The sequence below is a fragment of the Lissotriton helveticus genome, chromosome 6 (genome assembly GCF_964261635.1).
Source record: "Lissotriton helveticus chromosome 6, aLisHel1.1, whole genome shotgun sequence".
NCBI classification, from domain to species: Eukaryota; Metazoa; Chordata; class Amphibia; order Caudata; family Salamandridae; genus Lissotriton; species Lissotriton helveticus.
In genome coordinates, this window is record NC_136067.1 from 1,035,943,615 (window position 1) to 1,035,968,917 (window position 25,303).

Sequence of the window (25,303 nt, forward strand, 5' to 3'; positions counted from 1 at the left end):
TCACATGCCCTGCAGCCCGCACCTGGTCTGAGCGACCGAATTAAGAGAGTGACAATTAAATGAACCAAGTGACTCCTGGCCTGGATTCAAGCTTACGTTAATTCTATTCAGTCACTCTGGAGTCTTGTCACCCATGCAACAGGCACATGTCCCACTCAACACCAACGCTGCAGCCGTGAGAGCATGGTCTTTACAGCGTGCAGGTGTTGGCCAATAATTTTGACACTAAAAAAAGTGGGGAGAAGGAGGTACACGGTTAGGTTCACCCTCTGAGGTACATTAAGTACAAAAACAAACCTGTAGATATCAGGTCCAAAAAAACCTAACCAAGGGGATTCCGCTGAATGTGCGAAAAGAAAAGAAAGCTATTTTCTTGAGTCCCCTCACTCACCCAGGGTTGCCTCTAAGTGACATGCTTCATCATTGGGGCCATCTCAAACAGCTGCTGTCTGGGGCGTGTTGCGACTTGCGAAACTACGTAGGAGCACTTTGTGGAAAATGTGTAGTGCAGTGTTAGTGAAGTGGTGGAAGTGATGCTAAAAATACCTAGCTAGCGTGCTAATCTTTTATTCTTGTTCCTAGTTGTTATGGATAAAAAGGGGTTGATAGTAGGAAAAAATATATAACTGTTATATGTATATAGTCCCTAATATTTGGTCGACATGTTTCGAGGTATCCTCTAAACCTCTTCTTCAGGACCACATGGAGACCAGCCCCATGCGTGCCACTCCTTGTGAAAACCTGTGGTAAAGAGATAGGATGCACACCTAATGTGTGAGCACTTAGTTAAAATACATACGGTTTGTTCTTCAACTCGTAGTATTCATGTTTTGGCAAAACTATGCCTCATGGCCTGCCGTGGTAGAGGGCTTGTAGTCACACCTTCGTCAAAGCCCACCTCCGTACGGATGGCCCCAATGATGAAGCATGTCACCTAGGGGCAACCCTGGGTGAGTGAGGGGACTCAAGAAAATAACTTTCTTCTCTTAGGATAGGGGTTTTTCTTTTTGCACATTCAGCGGAATCCCCATTGCCTTGGTGAGGCCAATCATTTTTGCCAGGATCGTGCTACCAGATTGACGGCCCTGGGCCCCTGTTTGCAGTCCCAAACATGGTGATACACTTACCCCACCAGGCACTACGTCCTAGCTAGAGTAGGGTGCAGCAGGTGCGCGCTTGCACTTACACACAGCATAGCTGTAGCAAATGTAGTCACGGTCCAGTCATGCCCAGCCATGCTGCATGTGCTTCGTGTTCATTCGGTCAGCTTCCTGGCTCAGGCCAATGGCAGATGCATACAATGTATCAAATGAAGGACTGTGCCAGCCGGCCCTGCCAAGGTTCACCATAGCAACGAATGAGACGAGTTCTTTCCTCCACCCTGGCCCAGCTTACAGCCTTCTGTCTCTGCAGGCAGAGTTATTGCTCCATAGCGCTATCAAGGACTGCTAACACTGCAGCTGATTTTATGCCACCAGAGCGCTTTCCAAGGCTGACAAACAGCCAGGTGCTGCACGCAAGATGGCAGGGGTTGCAACGCTAGGCTTAGGAGTCTCAGTTGCGATACCTTGGCGACTCCTAATTGACGTTGGTATTGCTTCTCAAAGTGGAAGGAGGCTTCCTCTTCCGAGGTCCTTGCTCAGAGCTGCAAGCCAGATCTTAACTGGGGTTAAAGTCAAAGTGGCCTAGAGGAGAAGGGGTGCAGTGTGTTGTGGGAGCCCTTACAGGGAGTGAACCGAAAATAATTCTAAAAAGAAAGGAGTGCAAGACTTGTAATGATTTTTCCATTTTCTTCTTTTGAATAGGTCTATGGAAATGCAGGACTTATCAAGTCCTCATACTCATGTAGGGGGTAGCGACACGCCTGGTGCTTCCAAACTAGATAAAGCAAATCTCAGCAGCACTTCAGCTACAACCAATGGCACAGGAGGTAAGCTTAAAGTCTACAACTCTAATGTTGCCCACATTTTCTTATTGCGATTATACTTAGTGCTGGAAATGTACTACTAGAATATGTATATATTCTTACCTACGAATGTCCTTTGTGCCTTACCAGGTGCAGTATGGCACTGCTACATAAAGAGTAATATCGACAGTACAGACTGTATATTCAGCAACCTGTTGACTCTTCATAATTTGAGGCAGACAAGTATTTTTAAATTCGCTTGAAAGCATTTGGTTTCGCCTTATGTGCGTGCTGTCCCAAGCCATTGTTGAAATCCAGTCTACCCTGTATATAGCTCATATGATTGGAGAAAACGCTTGTTCTAATGCTTGACCTGAACATCACTCCCCTTCTCAGGAGAGAACATGACGGTGTTAAACACTGCCGACTGGCTGCTGAGTTGCAGCACCCCATCTTCTGCAAGTATGCAAGGCGATGGTACCGTGCATGTGCGTGACTGCGTGCTTCTTGGATTGCTGTGCCTTGCGTATCTGGTTTGCACTTGCTCCCAATTCTTCTTGTTTTACTCTTTTGCGTGTGTTCTTCTATTCTACCTAAGATTTCTAACAAGCAACAGGAACGTTGCGGGTATATTGAGGTGGAGGGCATATTGAGGTGGCGGGTGTATTGAGGCGGCGGGTATACTGAAGTAGCGGGTATACTGAGGCAGCAGGTATTTAGGCTAAAGATTATTGGTTATAGGCTTGATTATTTGCTTGGCCTCAAGGCAGATAGAGCCTCGTCAAACTGTTTGATTGGTTGTTACTTTCGTCTCTTATAAAGTATTGAACGTCATTGGAGCAACTCAACTGCCATTCCTCTTTCCACTGATTTTGGGGCAAGGGTTGAATTCTTGAGGTTCATTATTCTTCTAAGATGTATTATGACACGTGAACAACAAGAAGCAAATTCACAACACTCTCCACTAGAAAGCTGAAAGATGGTACCCTTTTCTGGAAAGGAGTGCCTGGCACTGCTCACACTGAAATAACTTCATCATGGGAAAAGCCAAGACAAAATAAGCTTAAAAAATAGCCTCTTCCAGTTTTTAGAATGCGAACAGTTCTTCTGAAAGCGTCCAGTTGGGTTGTATACAAAGACGTGATAAGAGTTTAATGTTAAAAGGTCCATTACGTGTCCACCTTTTTGCTTGTTGTGCAGGGCCGATTTATGCCCAGTATAGAACTTTTTAAGAGTCAAAGGTTATTTCACTTAGTAAAAATGAAAGAAGCCACCAGTTGGAAGCCACTTAACTACAGATGTACTTCTGGAGTCTCTTCTTCCTAGTTTTTGAACATTGTTTGTTGATTATAATGACAAATTCTAATTTACTTTCTAATGCATTACATTTTTTTTGTCACTTTTAAGCATACGTCTTTTCATTTTAAGTATATGTTCAGAACATTTTGTGAACTGAACAATCAGCCTTAGAAAATCAAGGAAGAATGATAAGCAAAAACGTTATTTCAACCAGTCAGTAAAATATATTGGAGATTCAATGGCATCAGCATTTAACATCAATCTATTGTGTAATTAACTGCCTTCTTTTACCAGAAAAGACATTAAATCTGAAATGATCAAAGGTTTCTCCTGCATAGTGTTCTTTACCACAGTTTTGGACCCCTAGCGAAATTGAATGTTGTATTCACAACCTTCTGATTTTCTTTTCCAATGTACTTAATTCCATTCGCATTTATGCGTTCGGTGGTTAGGGATCATAAGAGGGCTTAATTAGTTTAAAAAAAATAGCATAGATTTCTCAGAAACCACCTACTGCTACTGCCGAATGCCAAGCTGACCGAACAGCAAGCCTGCCTAATTTGGTTTCATGTCATTCAGCTTTTTTCCACTACACTGCACTCTCTGCTTTCTCCTTTTGTGGCTGTTTTCATGGTTCTCTTTTCTTCCTCCTATCCCGCCTTTCTTTGGGCGAGGATCATAGTGTGATAATCAGAATACCCCTCAGTCCCTAAAAATGAGCAATGATGCCTATCACCTGCAGTCACCAGCACACATTAGTCACTAGATCATTCTATATCTTTCCTTGCATGTTAACTCACATACTGGAATGTTGCTACAAGGCTTACACCAACAAGAAAAAAATAGTAACTTTCATCACTTTACTCATTTAATTCTTATGAGAGTTCAAAGCCCAAAGCAATGCAAATAAATGAGCACCTAAGCAGTCGCTGATAAAGCATAACGGCATTAGATTTAGTGTTAATTAGTATAATGTTTAGTGTAGAGCAACTTACCACTCAAGGTCTGGAGAGGGGTTCTAATCCATGCAGAGAGTAGGGTGTCAACTAAATTGACTTTTAGAGAGTAATTAAAGACTGTAGTAACATTCACACCCAGGCGTTCTATCCTGTCTAGCTTAACCAGGGAGTAATGGTTGGGTATAGCTAAAGGAATACAGGGAAGTGCTGAACTACAGAGCCAAGTCTCTGTAAAAAAAACATAACTTGAGATCGTGCGTAGAAATAGGGTCCCATATTTGTATGGAGTGCTTTGCAATCGATCTGATGCTACAATATAGGGCACCTATCTTCGGTAAGGTACTATTGTGAGGCAGAGAAATAATATTACTACATTTTTAGGGAGTCTTTGGAGAGGGCACTGTGGGGGAACCGGGTAACAGATAAGTTAAGGTTTGCAAATTTCTAACTCCTGATGAGTTTGCTATGACTGAGCAAGATAATCTGCATGAGCTGCTGGTTATTGGTCTCTCCAAAGTAGGAAACCGCTGGACACAGCATAGTGGAGGGTTGGTGCAACCCATATGAATCTGTTTTAGTTGGGAAGAAGAATATTTCAGAATAGCTTCCCGCCCATCATTTCAGGGGACAGAGACCGGGGAGGCCTAACTAAAAAAGAAGAGGGCAGGATTCCTAGCATCTGGCATCAAAGACGGGCTTGCTTTAGGTGCGCCTGCACCCTGCAGCTGCTTAAATGCCATTACCTATCAGGAGCCCAAAAAACTAGACTGCCGACCTGCCCAATGTTGGCACTTAAACATATGTTTTAGCATTAGAGAGAAAGGCCCTAAGAGCATACTAGCATCTAAGATCTCATGTTGCGAAGCATCATCTTAGCATATATATGTATGTGTGTATATATATTTATATGTAAGGCTTGGTGTTTCCTCAATAAAGCTGGTTTCAAATGGCTCCCCTGTTGTGGCCTCGACTCTTTTTCGGAGGAGGGACTCTACATATTTTCAGCGCGGTGTCCAGTGCCGCGCCTTCGAGGCCCCCGCAGCACCAAGTTGGCCTTAGACTCACTGGTCTCTGCCTTGGCGGAATCTTTGTAGCATCCAGGGTACTGGAATCTCTAAGGCCCGCCTTCGAGTTTGGGAGGAGATGGAGCGGTGATGCAGTCATTGACGGCACGTCGGGCGAGGCGGATTTCCTACCTTGCCCCCGCTGTAAGGATCCCTACATCTTGAAGGTTGCTGCAGTAAGGGGGCCTGAGAGACCAGCGAACTTGCGGGACACTTCGACTTTGAGGGTTTATTAATTACACCAGCCCATACCCTTCTCCACCCCCGCAATGCCTACCAACATAAAACACTGCATTCTGGAACCTGTAGGCGCCAGGAAACCGGGCGTCCAGCGGGAGGCATTGGTTAATGGATTTCACCTGGAGAGGGCGGAGAGAGTATTGAGCATGCAGGATGGGGCGGGGTATTTATACCTACCATAGCGCCTGCATCCTTACAAACACCTCAGGCACTGAAGAAGGCACACATACGCCGAAATGCATTCGCCAGGATTGGTGTTCCCTCAATAAAGCTGGTTTCAAATGGCTCCCCTGTTGTGGCCTCGACTCTTTTTCGGAGGAGGGACTCTACATATTTTCAGCGCGGTGTCCAGTGCCGCGCCTTCGAGGCCCCCACAGCACCAAGTTGGCCTTAGACTCACTGGTCTTTGCCTCAGCGGAATCTTTGTAGCATCCAGGGTACTGGAATCTCTAAGGCCCACCTTCGAGTTTGGGAGGAGATGGAGCGGTGATGCAGTCATTGACGGCACGTCGGGCGAGGCGGATTTCCTACCTTGCCCCCGCTGTAAGGATCCCTACATCTTGAAGGTTGCTGCGGTAAGGGGGCCTGAGAGACCAGCGAACTTGCGGGACACTTTGACTTTGAGGGTTTATTAATTACACCAGCCCATACCCTTCTCCACCCCCGCAATGCCTACCAACACAAAACACTGCATTCTGGGACCTGTAGGCGCCAGGAAACCGGGCGTCCAGCGGGAAGCATTGGTTAATGGTTTTCACCTGGAGAGGGCGGAGAGAGTATTGAGCATGCAGGATGGGGCAGGGTATTTATACCTACCATAGCGCCTGCATCCTTACAAATACCTCAGGCGCTGAAGAAGGCACACATACGCCGAAATGCATTCGCCAGGATTGGTGTTTCCTCAATAGAGCTGGTTTCAAATGGCTCCCCTGTTGTGGCCTCGACTCTTTTTCGGAGGAGGGACTCTATACATATATATATATACATATATATATATTCACTGAAAAAACCATAGGTTATAGACCATATATCGTTAGGAATTAGCATTTAAAAAACCTTATTTTACTCACACAAAACCATTGAAATTCCATATATAGTTAGTTGCACTAACTATATATCGCGCACCCGCAATCCACTGCTGATGATGTCACATATTACATCATTCATGACATGGTCAGTGACATCACTGATGACATCACTGATGACATCTCAAATGACATCACTGATGACATCACTGATGACATCTCATTTGACATCAATGACCACATCACTGATGATATCATTCATGTGACAATACAATGCATCTCCTCACATTTTAATATAACCTGTTTCACCCAGTGTTAAATACAGAATATAATTTTTGAAACCATTGACACACCAATACTAGTTACTACATACGCACTCACTGATTCCTACGTCTACACACACCTTCACTCATTCACCCATACAATCATTCATACATACAATCACTCATCTTTACAACACTATCATATGCACTCATACACCTATACAAACACTCACAGTCTCCCACTCATCCATGGAGTTACTCACACACCTAGTCAGTCCTGTAAAGAATCAATGACACTTCCATTTTCTTGTCTATACAGTTAAACATCGAGCACCTTACATTTTCAAACATATACTAACACATACTTACCTTGTTATACAATCATTGATACAAGTACACATTGATCTGCACAGAGTCACACACCTCCCAGCCAGCCACACACACACTCAGTCTCCCATACAAATACTTGGACTATCAATCAGTAACCCATATAGTTAATCATATAGCTACTGATCAACACATGCAGCAGTTTACAGAACAACAGACATAATGATGCACAAATTAAGACACTTTAGTCACTAACCCATGCACTCAGTGAGACACATTTAATCACTCACTCATACATTCAGTCATGCACCTACTAAATCCTTTGTCCAGACACTTATACTTCCACTCATTCTTCAATATGTAAGACACATTTTAACTTTACAGAAACATACAGTCACTGGATGTTGTCATCAGTGATGTCATCAGTGATGTCATTTGAGATGTCATCAGTGATGTCATCAGTGATGTCACTGACCATGTCATGAATGATGTAATATGTGACATCATCAGCAGTGGATTGCGGGTGCGCGATATATAGTTAGTGCAACTAACTATATATGGAATTTCAATGGTTTTGTGTGAGTAAAATAAGGTTTTTTAAATGCTAATTCCTAACGATATATGGTCTATAACCTATGGTTTTTTCAGTGAATTTTCAAGGTTTTGTAAATGCTAATTCCTAACTATATATGGTCTATAACCTATGGTTTTTTCAGTGAATTTTCAAGGTTTTGTAAATGCTAATTCCTAACTATATATGGTCTATAACCTATGGTTTTTTCAGTGAATTTCAATGGTTTTTTAATAGCAAATATCATAAGCTGTCGAATGTCAAGTACGTGGTAAGTAAAAACATTTTCGTGTTTATGCACACTGATCTGCTTTGAATGCTGCCCCCACCCCTCATTTCTATTAGGAGTACTCTCTCTTTGCAGATAGTGAAGGGTAGTTAACGCAGGCCTTTGCCCCCGTTGTAATCCGTCGTGCCTACTTCTCTCTCCATTTGATTGATTGTTCTCTTTGGTTCATTCTCTATTTACAAACAAGCACAGAGTCGCAATACTCTGTTTAGTCTTTGCAGATAGCGAAAAATCGTGTAAAAAAACTAAAGGAATCGAGCAAAATCAGTAGGCCACTAATGGGATCTCTTTTTGACCTCGCTAAAATAGAAACATTAGGAACAACCTGTTGAAAATAGCAATGTGTATGTACATAAGCGGCGTTCATTTGTGTTCACAGTACCCCTTGTTGATTGTTTGAATCGAGCATTGAATTGTTCGAAGTTGGTTCTCTTAAGGATCTTCTCTGCCTGCAAACGAGGAAGAATAGGAATATTCTCTCTCCCTTTGCAGATAGTGAAGGGTAGGTAACGCAAGCCTTTAACACGTCGTACCTATTTCATTCCTCATTGATTGATTGATTGTCCGAACATTGACTGTTTGGGAATTAGTTCTTTTTTGAAGTATTCCCTGTTTGCAAATAAACGTAGGAAAATCTTTGCAAGTAGTGAAAGGGTACGTAATGCGGACCTTTCTCCCCCGTTGTAATCTGTCATGCCTATCTACTCCCCACTGATTGATGCACCTGTTTCACCCGGACCATTTACTAGAGATAGGTCATCTGGCCCGACCAGAGAGCACCCCTAGTGAAAAGGACATATGCAATAATAACGAAGTGATCACTGTATCCTGTTAACAGAAACTTTAGCATGAAACAACCTGGAAAGAAAAGAATAGGAAAACGAAAATCAGTAGGCCACTGATGAACTTTTTATTAAATAACAAACAAAGAAACGATAACAATACGTAATGATAAAACCTATTATTGTCCTAGAAACAAGAAACGTTAGAAGTAAGCCCGTAATAAGAAACCTGAAAACATCGCCCCTCACTGCCCCAAAACGTGTCTGTCCCACCGCCTGCCACGGCCAAATAACGGCAAACTGGGAAAGATAGAAGTCAGCAGACATCCGCCCCATTCTAGAAACTTCCAAAGGGCAACAGGTTTTCGGCTACGCCCAGCCGGAAGCAACACATATAAGGCGGGTCCTGCTGCCACGCCTCGGCCAGGAGATCATCACGTAGGGTGTAGCCGGAGGAGAGGCCGAGGCCAGCGGGACCCGGCCAGGGGGATTGACAACACTGGAGAGTTTCAGGGGGGGGAATGTCCGTGTCCTCGACCCTCCCCTCTCTCTCCCAGTCCGGCCGCGGTGGCCCTTGAGAGTTGCAGGTTGTCCCTCCACACTCTCTCCCGGTCCGGCCACCAACGGCCGGGGGCTGGGGCCGACGGGATCCGGCTGCAGCCGATGAGCCAAGGAACCCGTTCATGGGGCCAGAGCAAAGGGCGTCCGGCCGCCATCCACCGGAGGTCCGGCCCAAAGACGGACGGGACATTTCTTCTTTCTTGAATAATTGCTGCAACAACCCTGGGGGGGGGATGTCTTGCACATGCCTCCGACCCCCCCCCCCCCCTCTCGTCCTCATCGCCTGGTCCGGCCATAACAAATCTCAAGCGAGACGCCGTGGGGTGCACTGGGAGGGAGAGACGGTGCGAACAGGCCTCTCCCGCCTCCCCAGGTGGAGGCTTCCCAGCTGCACCCTCAGCGCTCCAGGCGCCCGGAAAAGGGTTCTTCCACTGTGGCGATGCTGCAACGTCTCGCCCGGCAGGGTGGAGCCCGTCCGCTCATTTGACCCCGCGATCGCCAGTAGCTACCGAACTCTCAAAATGGCGGTCGACCTGGCAAGAGCGGGCCCAGCATAAAGAAATGGCCCGGTCACTGGTTGACTCCACCACCATAGTCCTCCACGACCTTGAAGATTCTAGAGGAGCCGCGGCAGTCCCCGACCCCCGCAGACACCCCCGATGGGGAATGACTGCCATGATCGCCCGTGGAGTGACGAAACTGTAGCCGCGGGACGTCGGCGCTCCCATGCTGGCGCCAGCCTCAGTTTGAATGACTAGAATCCTGCAGACCTCAGTTCCGGTGAAAGCACAGTGTGACCCGGTAGGAAAAATTGTTGCACCCCCTCCCCTTTTTGACTGATGGTTCAAACCACCGATCCTTTCCTTTGCCCTTTTAACAGAACTTTGGACTGCCTCCCGCGGCGCCCCACGCCGTTATTTGCTGGGCGGCAACTTACTAGACATCACCTTCGTGACATCCAGATTTCAGCGCGTTCTGCTGCCTTGGAACTATACGCACAACAGACCGCTACTGACAACCCACCCCCCGGGACGCCCCACGCCGGATACCCAAATCAGTGCGGCACCCAGGCAACATCTTCTGAATTTTCATAATTTGAAAGAACTAGTAACATGTCCTCATCAGGAATTTCCTCTTCAATCATCTCATCAGGAATTTCCTCATGAAAAGTCTGCAATGATGATTCTTGTAACTCTATGGTCTCCAAACATTCGATAAATTCGCCATCAAGAGATTGATCCAAAAAATCATTCAAGTCATCTCCTCCTTGTGAGAATACTTCATTATTGGTGCTGTCAATTTCAATAAATGTAGTGGATAATTCAAAAGAAATTGCCACGGTCTCTTCATTGTGAGCCATTTTATTTTGAAATTGCTTGCTGTAAATTGCAGAAAAAAATTATCACTTTCATTTATCGTTTTTAGTATTTAGTATAACAGAAGGACTGTAAATAAATAACAGAAAACATTTTTCAAATTATCTTAAAGTGTACAACATAGTTCCCCTTACAAATTAACAACTCACCTTTTTAAAAGTAGGAGAAGTGTTAGTACTGTGTAAACCAAACACCAGAAATTGAGCACCAAAAATTCCTCACAAATGTACCTCAGACAGTAGTATCACAAAATGGCTGTGGTTTCCTCTCATTTTAGATATATACATAACCAATTAACTTTCATCACACACAAATACAAAACCAAAGTAACATTTTAATTGGTTCTAAATTTCAACACTTTCAAATGTGTTTTCCCCATGCAATTTTCCATAGGACATTTAGATACGTCTACAGCCTGAATGGCTGAACGGAATTACACCAAACTTGGCAAAATGGTACATCAAACCTAAGAGGTCAGGGAGGATCTACTATGCCCCCTTATGGTCATTTTCCCCTTCGCTTTGGCCTCCTCTTGTCTCTCGATCCTACCGAGAGACAAGATGGCGGCCGCTACGGACTGTTTGGAATGTTTACAGACGCCGGAGAACCAATCACCTTCGCAAAGCTCCGTAACGCGAAAAGTACGCGAAGCGGAGCGCTGTTATATATCTTTTTTTGAACGTTAATTTCTCAAAATCCACTGGAGCACATATATTGAAACCTAGCAAAGGCACATCGGGCTACCAGTCCCTAATATTTTGCCAAGTTTCGTACAAATCCATTCAGCCGTTCGATTATTATTATTATTATTTTTTTTTGCCCCGCGGGGCCCTTTTAAAACCTCCACATCATCCTAGGGGCTCAGCGAGGATCTACTATGCCCCCTTATGGTCATTTGCCCCTTCGCTTTGGCCTCCTCTTGTCTCTCGATCCTACCGAGAGACAAGATGGCGACCGCTACGGACTGTTTGGAATGTTTACAGACGCCGGAGAACCAATCAGCTTCGCTTCACAAAGCTCCGTAACGCGAAAAGTACGCGAACTGGAGCGCTGCCCGGTCCGCTGTTACAGATATATATCTTTTTTTGAACGTTAATTTCTCAAAATCCACTGGAGCACATATATTGAGACCTAGCAAAGGCACATCGGGCTACCAGTCCCTACAATTTTGCCAAGTTTCGTGCAAATCCATTCAGCCGTTCGGGCTAAAAGTGAGGCCAACCGCCCTATGGAAAACTCAATGTTAAAAACACGTTTTGGGACCCCCCTTTTTTCTCGGCCCCCCTTGACGAAACCCCCCCAAATTTTCAGGGGCTGCTCAGAAACAAAATTTTCCATTTTCCTGAAAATTTCAGCCAATTCCGTCCACAAACGCCAAAGTTATTAGACATAGAATTTTCAAAAATCCCATAGAGAAAACATCCTAACTATATATACCTACTGGCGACCGCCAGTAGGTAATATATATATATATATATATATATATATATATATATGCACGGATGCAGCTCTCTCACCAAACCAGCACGCAGCAGCCGCCACAGCAGTAAAGGAAAAGAAAGCCACGCCACTCCAACGTCCGTTATGGGCTAAAAAACGATTTATTTAGCGCTCAAGGCCACCAGATCTTACGCGTTTCGGGCGTCCGCCCTTGTTCACAGATCGTTAGTCAGTAAGTTCACAATGGCTTAAGTACTATCAGTTTTTCCCGGGCATTTTTTTCTTTGCAACCACGTGATAAATAAACATAAAAGACACACTACCTAGCTTAGGCTGAGGCAGTCGTTTCTCTAAATTAGTGCCATGATACGTATATACATAGATAGAATAACAGCATAAATGCGTTGTTTAAACCACAATCAAAATACAATTCATTTTTAAAATTTATAAAACAGATATATAATGATCTATAAAAATATATATACATTTCTATAAAAAACTTTGTGATTTGAAATGCTGTGCAAATATCGCAATATAGAAGTCATAGTAATGAATTACTAATGTAAATAGCATCTTGTATATAAACAGAAAATAATGTTGAATCATTAAAATCTAATGCCAGTATGTGACCCCAAAGCAATTTCAATTCTATCAGACAATATGTTTGTTCGATATAATATCAGCCTGAATGCTTAATATGTCGATTGTAATAAATTACATGTACCATGGTCACAAGATCGCGCAATGCGAAAAAGAGTTTAATGACTGCCTCCAATCATGCCCCCTTGGTCTGTGTCACAATAGAAGTGGTGAAAAGGTTTATAATGTGTGTGTGCCCCCCAGAAGAAAGGGAATAAAGTAAAGGGAAAACTAATATTGTGTATAAAAACATATATTTTTTTCTTTTTTTATACTTCAACATGTAAACCATGGTGAGTAAAATTAATGAAGTAAATGTGAAGCTGAACAGAAACCAAGATAGAAGCAGAAGAACTCGGCACAGGTCAACCAGCTAGAAATTAAATTCAAATTGGCCGTCAAAAAGACATTACAGAAACACATGAAGGTCTTCCGTCGTGTTGAGACCATTTGGGAAACGACTATCCAGTTCAAGAATGAACTGCGATTCCAGTCTCCTAAGCATGAGATCCCTGTCTCCCCCCCTGATGGGTTTGGGTACGGAGGCAATAACAAAGTATGTTAAGCAGTCAAGATTGTTTTGGTGGATGGCTTTAAAATGACGGGCCACGGGGTATGAGCTGTCCGTAACGCGAAAAGTACGCGAAGCGGAGCGCTGTTATATATCTTTTTTTGAACGTTAATTTCTCAAAATCCACTGGAGCACATATATTGAAACCTAGCAAAGGCACATCGGGCTACCAGTCCCTAATATTTTGGCAAGTTTCGTACAAATCCATTCAGCCGTTCGATTATTATTATTATTATTTTTTTTTGCCCCGCGGGGCCCTTTTAAAACCTCCACATCATCCTAGGGGCTCAGCGAGGATCTACTATGCCCCCTTATGGTCATTTGCCCCTTCGCTTTGGCCTCCTCTTGTCTCTCGATCCTACCGAGAGACAAGATGGCGACCGCTACGGACTGTTTGGAATGTTTACAGACGCCGGAGAACCAATCAGCTTCGCTTCACAAAGCTCCGTAACGCGAAAAGTACGCGAACTGGAGCGCTGCCCGGTCCGCTGTTACAGATATATATCTTTTTTTGAACGTTAATTTCTCAAAATCCACTGGAGCACATATATTGAGACCTAGCAAAGGCACATCGGGCTACCAGTCCCTACAATTTTGCCAAGTTTCGTGCAAATCCATTCAGCCGTTCGGGCTAAAAGTGAGGCCAACCGCCCTATGGAAAACTCAATGTTAAAAACACGTTTTGGGACCCCCCTTTTTTCTCGGCCCCCCTTGACGAAACCCCCCCAAATTTTCAGGGGCTGCTCAGAAACAAAATGTTCCATTTTCCTGAAAATTTCAGCCAATTCCGTCCACAAACGCCAAAGTTATTAGACATAGAATTTTCAAAAATCCCATAGAGAAAACATCCTAACTATATATACCTACTGGCGACCGCCAGTAGGTAATATATATATATATATATATATATATATATATATATATATATCCACACAAACCCTTTGCTCCAGCAGGAAAAAAAGAGGCACGTACACGAAGCTTGGAAGATTATGGCTTCTTTTAATGAAAAGGGTCCCTCGTGACCCAGCAGATGAAAGAGAGAACGTTTTCGGCTGTTCAACAGCCTTTATCAATCTGATTGACGCCATTTTTTACCCACATATATAGTGCTTAATGCAAAGAAATGGTAAAAATACTGCACGAGCTGCAAACACTAAAAAATCTGATTGTACATATAAATACCTGTTCAAATAAACAAAAATAACTTGCTACGTGTGCAATTGTACAAATCCTGAAAATAAATGAAAGACATTAAATCAAAAAGCAGCTTTTAATACAATACATCCATTACTGATAAATATCACATGGCGTCAACCACCTCTCATTAATTTTAAAAGTACACTGAGGGTTGAGTGCATATGGGTCATACTGTCGACCTGAAATGCCAAGTTAAATAAACAGAATTCTGCTCGCTACATGTTTGCCGAATGATATGATCACGTGCTATTGTCTTACACAGTGAATGCTAAATGAAGTCAAAATTACATAATGCAGAAACCACTTAAATGAATAAATAACACCAATTTAGTCCAAGTGCAATGATATAAGTTTTCCCAGTAATGCTTCGCACCAAACTTGCCTATCAACAGTGCTGTATCTACTGCAAAGATTAACATAGGACTACCTGTCCCATAATGCCATAGTGTGGCATTATTTGCGAAATGTCCAAAGATACAAAAAATAGAAAACATAAGTGTTTCCAAATATTGTAGCGGTATGGGCTTATTGCACAACTTAAATAAACATTAATGTCACCAAGCTACTGCAAAGTTCCATGGTAGACAACAATGAAAGTTCCATCGTTCAGCAAATGCTGCTTAAGTGATGGCAGATCCCAGGCATTACAGACGGTCCAATCGGAATACTCCCACTGTACAGCAACCCACTTGAATCTTACAGCAGGGTCGAGGGGGATCCCCATACCAAGATTGATAAGCACCACAAGCCTCACCACGATTGGGGAAATGCCCATGCGGTGCCCAGTTACCAGAGTGACCACGGACTACTGAGGGAAACTGCAGGGTACGTAAAGAAACTCCGTCTCCGCGTTGAAATCCGTTAGGGTTCCCCGCGCCGAGTCTCCGTCTCCCACTATGCCTGTGCTTCATATTACTCGTCCCGTGGCTTCCTCTGGGGGCAGTCGGAAAGCACTACCATACTGTTCCTCCAAGTTGCGGTTAATCCGGCCGCCCAAGACAACTGGTGGTACGTGAAGAACAACAACCGCCGTTGTTCAGTAGAAATACACACAAACCCTTTGCTCCAGCAGGATATATATATATATATATATATTTTTTTTTACTTTACAGGCTCAGTGAGACTAGATCTAGTTGCTTTGTCTGATGGCAACCATTATTCAGCATTTCTTGAAAGCATTTTGTTACATCAAGGCTTAAAACATTTTAATCTCAGGTATTCAGCCTGCTTTTTGTGTATATATGTTCACCTTTCAGTGTTTTCCTCTCTTTAGCAAAGGACTGGGCCAATTTGTTTCATTCTGTTTCTATGCGCTGCATTGACAATGCAAGTCTTGGGAAATTATTGTTTTCTTTGTATCCCATTTCATCTCATAATTAGGACTCCCTGTTTTACAGTATTTCTTTTTTTGACATTTCCTTCTGTATTTATCTATATATATTTTTTGTATATTTATCCATATTTATTTTGGGTTTTGTGAAAAAAGGAAGTTGAAACTAATATATTTCCACATTTATGTACTCAATAAATGTGCACTCATGCTTGAATGCCTGATAAGTGTCTATGATAAGAACACCCACAGATGATATATAAGTGCACACATATGAAAACATGAACATTTTAGTATAAAGGTTATGCATATCTACTGTTGTTTAAGCCTCTTTACTAGAAATCCCTTCTTTTGTTAACCCTTTACCTGTCAAGCCGCACTGCTATTACCCAAGCAGTCTTGACTGACCGCATTTAGAATCACTCTAAAAAGAATCCAATTTCCGTTTTTATCCACATTTATAAATAAACACAGGCAAAAAAATGTTTTTCTGTCTGCATTTATCTGTAAAAATCAGTAAAAACGGAAAACAGGGAGCCTTACTCATAATCTGAGATCCCTTCCACATTTTCCATGAAATAGTGTTGCAGATCCTCTCCAATTTTATTTGGGGTTCTTTGGATAAGCTAAAATGTCGAATTTTGGTTTCCATAACTTCACTTGTGGTGTTTTCTTTCATGAGTTTATTTTGAACATAACACACGCATGAGCATGATCAGAGATTCCGATTAGTTCGCTTTTCATGTGATTGGTTTTCGGTAGGAGATCACATTTTAACAATAAATAATCGATTTAAAAATATTATTCATGAGTAAAGGAGGAAAAGCAGAAATGGAGAGAAGTACTCCTTGTACGCCTACCTTGATATATTTAACTGTGTTTCTGTCTATCCTGTAGATCTGGAGTTAAACATAGGTAAATCAATACTTGCCTACATATCCTTACCTTCACTATATTGTGATTGTCAATATCATGGAGTCGCTATTTTGGATAGGCAATATTTATATCTCGATGCTGTGGTAGAACACTAAAGAAGTGCAAGAGGGTACTCTCTTAAATGGATTTACCTTTGAATTTGTTGTCCTTTCAGTGTGCTCTATTCATACCCTTGAACGGTTTCTTTTTTAAACTTCAGTTAAGTTCTCTTCTTTTTCTTTGCCTATAACATTTGCTAGCAGGATGCAGACAGTCTCTGGTAATCGAATCTGCTTCTATCAGTAGTTTTCCTGAATTGTTCTTGGGTGTGTGCAGAAGGTTACTTCTAAATTTAATGCAACATTGTACTCCAAGCACTCTACAAAGTGGCTTCTTCACATTTCCATGTGTCCTCTCATTCTTGTTATATTTTTTGGTCTGTATGGTTGCCTTGATTCGCTCCAGAGTTCAACAGTTAAGGAATTTTGGGCCACCAGGACGGGCCATAAGCCCCCTGAATGTATTCTGGTAGATTACGCTTGTATGAATGATGAGGTGTCTGACAGGAATACCTGTTGGTATCCATGGGTGATCCAGTGGGAGGAGGAAGGGACCTGCATCTTGGATGGAGACTCAGTGTTGCCCATCCTGGAATTTCATGGCTTCTGCACCTGCTTTTCCCATTACCTACTGGAAGTGTGAGATTAAAGGGCAATGAGCTGCGGGCCCAAGGTTATTATTTCAGTATCATGTCTGTTGTCTTCTGTTGTTCATAAAAACCTAATTGTTTTGCATTGCCGAAAGAGTTGCATTGCCTAAAGGATGTGGTTCTCTGTTGAAATCTTCAAATAGTTGATCAGTTGTGTCTTTGGACTTAAAAGGACCGAGATGCGAAGAAAATGTTCTGTTTACTTACCAGTAGTCCAGTTGATCAGATTTTTTGCTCTATTCCTTGCCTTTCTGAAGAGGAGTTCATAAGCTCTGTGTTGAGAGCTTAGATACCTTGCTCCGAGGCAGTTGCTGCCTTTCATGAGTCTAGGCAAAGGGAGAAGTTTTAGCAAGTTTTTTTAAGGTATTTTCTTTAGTGGAGTGGCTAGGTGGGTGGACTCACGTCCGATTACCAGTTTAAACGCATAATATTATGTGATTTGACTCTAGAGTACCATTTACTTGTATAATCATGTGCACTTTATTTTAGGACCGAACAATACATACCTATCCATTTTCTATTTGGCTTCCTGGTAAACAATGGTGTTTTCTTTCCTTGCTCTCTCTGTGCATGTTGGAACAAGGTAGCATGTTTCACAAGAGTTTAGTGAATCACGGTGAGCCTTTATCACATGCCCTTTGATAGTTTTCTATCATTACATTTATCCACTTATGTTTTTCAGCATTTTTCTGTACCCTAGCACTGATGGTCTGCGACCACAGTTTAACATTTTACTGAGTAAATTCAAGTGCGGCCAGTTTGTTCTGAAATTCAAACTGTGTATTATATAGTTTCTCAAAACCAGGCAAACGTTTGAATATACAAGTAAATGATCACACAAAATTTACATAAAATGAGCGGCTTACTTAACACAAGGCAGCTTTTGTTTGTTGACTGCAGATTGCTGTCTACACCATGCCCACATTTGTGCGCATGTTGTATTTTAAAGCGCCGAGCGTGTTGAATTGGGTTTATACAAGATATCAATACTTTGGCTAAATTGAGATCTATAACGTTATTGTTTTTGCTATTTTTGGTTGTCCTCCATTAATGTTTCAAAGTATTTTATAAATTAACAATCCTCTTCTCGAAAATGTTCATACAGACCACACGCCATTGGCAAGTGTCATCGAGCTGTCCAAGAGTAATGGCAGTTTAAACTGAATGAATAAAATCCGATGAACTGTAGTAATGATAGAAATATTTTCAGATTTGGGGTTACATAAATAAATAAATAAATATAGTTGGTATAAATTAAGGGCGGCACCCAGAAGTCCCACTGGATCTCCATAAGTAGGATATGACTGTGTGAGGTTTGAAAAGCGGTGCCGCTGTTCTCCCTCAATATCTGTCAGAAAATCTGAATAGTATAGCCACAGTCCATGAGCACTTTACCTTTATTCTATGGTATAAAAGGACAATCTTTCATCCAAAAGAATTCCTAAATTCAGCATTCTTTTTTTACCCCAGTGTTTTGTTGTCCTTGTACCAGGTCTCTGTTAATACCAATGTTACAAAAAATGATGTTTATTTAACTTTTTTGGGTGCAACATCTGATCACAGAATCCTGTTGTTAGATCATCCCCACTGCTGTATAATCCCACAGGATGGTATTGATGTAGAGAGAAGTGCCCTCGCCCAAGAATAAGTGTAAATGTTTCTAAGATGTTAGTATCTGTAGTAAGCAGGACACATAAACAACAATGAAGTGGGAAAACAACTCTAATTTACTCAGAGGGCGCAATCTACATAATTATCTGAACTGTAGTGAATTTGCTTTTTTGCATGGTCAGCCTGAATTTTTCACCTTTTTCTGGACCCTACACATTTGCTGGTATTAGGACTGTGTGCACAGTGACCATGCTAATCAGTAGCACACTGTGTATTATCTGCCCTAAAATTAGTATTGATAAAATAATTAATCACACAATTGATCTATTTAACTTTCCTGGAAAGCCTCACTAGATGGTACAAATAATGTACCAGTGGCATAAGCCAACAGTGTACCAGAGGCATAGGAGTTAAATGCCATATGTGGGCTGCATTGTGTATTTTCACCACCTCATGTATGACAGATATATGTCTTTCAAGAGCACCACTGTGTGCTGGCTGGGCTGCAGTTTTAAATGACTGTGGTAACACAGGGCAAGGACACATATGTTTTGCCATGTAGGAATACCTATTTTTATTTATTATTAAGTCATCCTTAAAGTGTACCTTATAAGTGAAAAAGGCAGTGCGCCTAAGCGTACACTCACAGTGACTGAAAGCCTCAAAGCTATTCCCTGCATAGGCCCAGCTATAATTTCCACCGGACTGACCTAGGTGTGAGAAAAATATTTAATTTCATATCTCCACTTGCTAAATGCCAGCAAATCCCTTCAAAGTTGCTTCTTACCTCTTACCTAATGTTCAAATCAGAGTTAAAGGAAAAGTAACTTCATAAAAATGTTCTTTAAGCTGCCTGAGCCAGAATTGGCTTTAAACAGTTTGGCCTCACATTACACCTCTAGAGCTGGAAGACTGTTTCTTGGCAGTGTATAGTTACCCACCCTGGCTCAGTAGAACATGGCCTGCCCCTGAGATCAGGTGTGACAGGGGGTTGGTTAACTGCTTACATGTAGCATACATTTTCTAATTAGCCAGGCTCTAGTCATGGGTGAAGAACCTGTTTATATCCTGTTAGTCAGAGGTGAGCTCATTTAAATAGGAGAGTGATCAAAAAGCTAAAGACATTCCAACCTGGTGACAGAAAAAGGGCCTCTTGTTTAATTTTACAGTAAGGCAAAGAGGAAGTGCTGCAAGAGGATATAAGACGACTGCAAGAAAATAGTTAGGATTGGGTGGCAGAATTTCTTCAGTCATGGGCTACTACGCAGGATAAATCTAGCATCTCAAACCTTCTCAGAAAACTCCTTGACTTTGGGAGACTCCACCAGAAGAAGGACCTGCTGGAAGAAGAGATCTGTTGGAAGAAAATAACCACTAGGGGATTTAAGAACTCATTGCCCTTATGGCATCCAAAGACTGAAACTGCTCTCCACTGGTCAAGTGGTTGAAATCCTCCTTCAAGGTCACAAAAAGTAAAAGAATGGCTGCCTCTAAGTGGGTCCAGCTTACCATAGAGGACTGGACTCCATGGACGTGCCTGGAGAGAGACCAGGGTCCTAGACGTCTGCCCTTAGGAGCTAATATCTACATCGCAAATTTGAAATAACTTTTCCTGCAGTTCTAGAATAGTTCCTGCTGACATGGGCTACTAGCTAAACTAATTTGATTATGTTGGAAATGGAGCTTTATTGGTCTAACCAAGCAAGCTTTAGGAACAGGTTGTTCTGTATTTCAGTCCAAAATAATGACATATTACCTGGAAAGCATGAAAATAGTGACAGCCCCCTCCGGTAGGTAAAATGCATGGAATACATCATATATTTTATTGCCATTTTTAAAGTAAACATATCATCAAATTTCAGTGTTTGTAAAGATAGTACATTTGCATATGTAGAGTGATTGTAGCTCACTGGCGGTACATTAGCAGGGCTCTTTAATTGCTTTATTAATTGGTGTCTGGTGAATTAGATCATTTCCAAAATAAGACTGAGATATAACGTAACAACATGTCCAACAGGTACATAACTGCATAAATTCTCTAATGCTAACAGCAAGTCCGGCCGGAGAGGGGACAGGTTAGGCTGAAGAGATCTGCGCGGTGCATTACATTTGCTTTCTGTAGCTCTCATTATGGTTGGAGGCTGCTTCAGAGTATTTTGAATGCAATTTAAACTGTGAGGCATTGGAAAAGGTGGAAAGCATATCATCCTAAAAGATGGCCTACTCAATCAGCAGTGTCCTACTTCAGGGGAGCAGTCAGCCTTGATATAATCCTGGGGTTTGCCAGAATAGAAGAAACTAGACAGCTTTCATTATTCTCAAAGACTGGTTCAGAGTTGGGAAAGAGGTTCTGACTGCCTTGGCAAGGAGCCTTGCTAGTGGAATGTTGTAGGAGCAAAACATGAATATCTTATCTTACCTCTTTAGAGTCGGGTTTGACAGCCAGTCCTAGGCTTCTGGTCTTTCTTTTGAAAGTTATCAAGTTGTAAAGGTTGGAATCTTGGGCCTTGGCAAAACTGTGAATATTCCAATGAAATGTAAATAAAAAAAATCTGAATTTTGTATATATTTAAACTCACAAAGTTGCTCGCAGATTCACATTACACAATATTATATTCCTTTTTAGGTTTCGCCTCGCCGAAAGCTGCGCAGCAGACTTTCGCGCAAGGCGAAAATTTTTGTTTACTAGTATGGACAAAAGTCCCGCCTCTCACTTCCATTGGCTAGCTCCATAAATGGAGGCTAGCCATTGGAAGTGAGATCTGTCCGTCACGGTCCGAGGCGATTCATGGGCGTTCCGGCGATCTTTTTCTCATCCTGCCCCTTTTCCTACGTCATGCGGTGGTGGGCGGTGGTTTATTTTTATTTTTCCAAGCTTTGTTTTCGCCATTTTGGAAGTGTGGTTTTCAGGGGTGGGTTGCGCGATGTCCCGCTGTCCGTTCCCGCCCCCCCTCCCGCTGTCCGTGTGCCCGTTCCTGCCCCCTCCCGCTGTCCGTGTGCCCGTTACCGCCCCCCCTCCCGCTGTCCGTTCCCGCCCCACCTCCCGCTGTCCGTTCCCGCCCCACCTCCCGCTGTCCGTTCCCACCCCCCCTCCCCCCGCTGTCCGTGTGCCTGTAGGTGCTTGTTGTACTTGCAGCCACAGTTAAACCATTCTCAAGATGGCCCCCACAGAGATGTTATCAGAGGCCCTGGGCCTCCATACAGCCACGCAACCGCATGCAGCAGATCTCTTCCCCAGCGCTGCCTCACATTTACATTGGATCTCAAAGTCTCGCCTGGGCAGCAGAATGCTTAGCAGTCATCCATCTCCTCCCACGTTGCAGGCCCGCTCCCTGTGTACTCACTAAGCTCATCAGCCACGCTGGGGTAGCGGGCCCATCCTGCATCAAGCCCCTGTCATCTTACACAACTTAGCGCTGGGGGTCTTGTGGTCAGCGCACTCTGAAGCCTCTCCCCGGTAAGTGTTTAATCACTGCAGCGGCCTCCGGATGGCCGTCGGTCGGCCGCATTGGATGGTATTGCTTCAGGTTGCCGGCAGCCCTCAAGTTAATTCGCCGGTAGTGCTCGTGTACCTGCCCTATACCTAATGTTTCTGCTGCTTGTGGGCAGCGGTCACAGCACTTGGTAGCAGTCCTACCTTCACAGCTATTGCCGCTGTCATCGCATAGCCGCGCCATCCGGCACCCCTAGTGGGTACCTCCAACAAATTTAGTATTAGGGAGCAATGCAGGCTATTGTCTGACAGCGCCTGAACAGCAGCTCCGCTATAGTGTACCTGCTGGCAGGTCTCCTTCGTGTGGCTCGGGCGGTTACCTCTCCGTGTCAAAATCCCGTCATCTTGTTCATTGTGTCCAAGGTGCTGCTTCTCAGCAGTGCGATAGTTCTGTGCTCTCTGTTACGCTAATAGCGGAATAGCGGTTTGCGGGTTGCATGCTGGGGATGGCTACGGAGAACCATGCCTCCGAGTAGCCACAAGTGGCGCAGCCCTGCCCCCTGCAATGGAGTTTTGGCGCTCAGTGCTTGAGTGATCGCGTCACGGAAATCATGGAGCTCCGTGTTGGTTTACGGAGTGCCTAATGGTGGCCCCCTTGATGCCCTTTGATGTCCGGCTAATGCGTTGATACGCAGCGTTGTGTCCGAATCTCACCACTGGCTGTTCTTTCATTGGACCGGCATCCTAACAGCTGGAGGAGCTGGTGAGGTACCGGCAATTGTAGTACAAACGGCGCATTGAAACCTCCTGGAGTGAAGCTACCGGGAAACTGCCTGGAGCTTTCACAGAGGTTGCAGAATGCAGAGGTCGGAGAGGCAAGAGGTGAAGGGGTGCAGACCTGAGGTTGGAGCCAGGAGGTAGGAGAAACGGACTAAGCTGATTTTTTTAATCAGATTAAACTAGCCTTACTGCTTAATTGGTGCACAGGACTTTCTTTGAGATCAAGCATTTTGCTCTAGGTAATGGCCCAGGGCACCCAGTTGTGCCCCCTCCTCCATTGCTACAGGTAATATCTCCCGCCTCTTTGCTCCATTTGCCCCTCCCCATTGCTGTCTGCGCTCTGATGCTAGGATGCATGCAATTTAGTCTCTCCAGTGATGGGTGCATTAGTGCGCAGAATATTTAAATCTGTGGGCTGGAAATCTTGCGGTTTCTGTCCGGTTGTCCAGTGTGAGGTCACATGGAGTGCTAATGCTGCTCCTTGCCTTCTGTGTCGCTTGCTATTTTTCCCTTCATCCTGAACCCCAGCCTGGGCTCCTTTCTTCCACCCCTGACAACTTTCATTCCCACTCTGCAGATCCCACCCATTCCTTAACACCCACTCAGCCTTTTTACCTCATAACCTGTTGCCAGACCTCTTCATGTGCCACACACCTTTTCAATCTCTACTAGTCATATTCCTGTACCTCCTTTATATTACCCAGTTACTTTTTATCTTCTTTGCAGCCTTGGCTGGCTCTGTGTGTGTGTATGTGTGTGTGCGGCTGGCTCTGTGTGTGTGTGCGGCTGGCTCTGTGTGTGTGTGTGTGTGTGTGCGGCTGGCTCTGTGTGTGTGTGTGTGTGTGTGTGTGTGTGTGTGTGTGTGGCTGGCTCTGTGTGTGTGTGTGTGTGTGCGGCTGGCTCTGTGTGTGTGTGTGTGCGGCTGGCTGTGTGTGTGTGTGTGTGTGTGTGTGGCTGGCTGTGTGTGTGTGTGCGGCTGGCTGTGTGTGTGTGTGCGGCTGGCTGTGTGTGTGTGTGTGTGCGGCTGGCTGTGTGTGTGTGTGCGGCTGGCTCTGTGTGCGGCTGGCTCTGTGTGTGTGCCTTTGTGTGTGTGGCTCTGTGTGTATGTGTGGGTGCAAATGCAATAGGTCTCACATTTGCAAGAGATTAAGCTAATGGCAATGTAAATGACAATGCCATTTATTTATCTGTTTTCAAAACCAACACATAAATACAAATTTTGTCATTTACAATGCAAATAGCTCTAACTTTTCCAAAGGTGAAACCATTGCATTGTAAATGCTTGTTTCAAGTTTCAGTACATTTTACAACTTATAGATGACAACTTTTACAACAAAAAAGGAAGATAGCAGACCCCTTACCTCCTTGTCTCCTCTACCTTCTAGCCTTTGATGAGCCTATTTTCACTGTTTCCTTTGTGACGTTTGTTCATTCGGTTTCAGTTATATTTTTATGTATATTAGGGGTTTTAAGATGGTGCTCTGAGCTGCCAGTTCTGAGTCAGTGACTTCTGTAATTGTGGGACTTGAGACACAATTATTTGGGGTATCATTTTTGTTATTCGAGGTGATAACTGGTACTTGGTGCCTAGTAGATCTTCCAATGCTCTTTTACAAAAGATCACCATGGAAGTAGGGGCTACTGAAGAGTAGAGGCACTGTAGTCCCATGAATGAAGTACAGATATATGTTTTGTGGCTGTAGTGAGTACTTCGGTGTGCTGTAAAGTTGTAAGTTCATTCTTTTAGCACTGTTTATAGACTCTTTTAGTCTAGTGTTCAGTAAGTTCATCATTAGCTCTCTCAACGATTTCTATAAGGCTATTAATTTCCATTTTCAGGTTGCCGTTTGAATGTGTAGTGATTGTCACTTGTTTATTTTGGAACACACTGTTAAGACATGCCTTTAGGGTAAGATCTGTTTGCATTTATTGCATAGATAGATTGAGTAGTGGTTTGGCTATTAAGCTAGCAGGCCTTTCAGTAAGTAGGGTTTAGTCATTTGAGATAGGCAATGA

The 25,303-nt window shown here is 43.4% G+C and overlaps 1 protein-coding gene across 11 annotated transcripts in view; it reads left to right on the top strand.

Moving 5' to 3' along the window:
• LOC144763243 (protein phosphatase EYA4) overlaps positions 1 to 25,303 on the top strand; it is a 645,968-nt gene that overhangs the window by 439,564 nt on the left and 181,101 nt on the right. For 7 of the 11 annotated variants that reach the window (XM_078648664.1, XM_078648660.1, XM_078648668.1 and 4 more), the window contains 2 exons: positions 1,806 to 1,930; positions 2,303 to 2,368. In XM_078648664.1, the coding sequence (XP_078504790.1) occupies positions 1,806 to 1,930; positions 2,303 to 2,368 (191 nt within the window). The remainder of the gene's footprint in view (positions 1 to 1,805; positions 1,931 to 2,302; positions 2,369 to 25,303) is intronic. The other 4 variants (XM_078648666.1, XM_078648665.1, XM_078648670.1 and 1 more) reach the window with 1 other exon arrangement.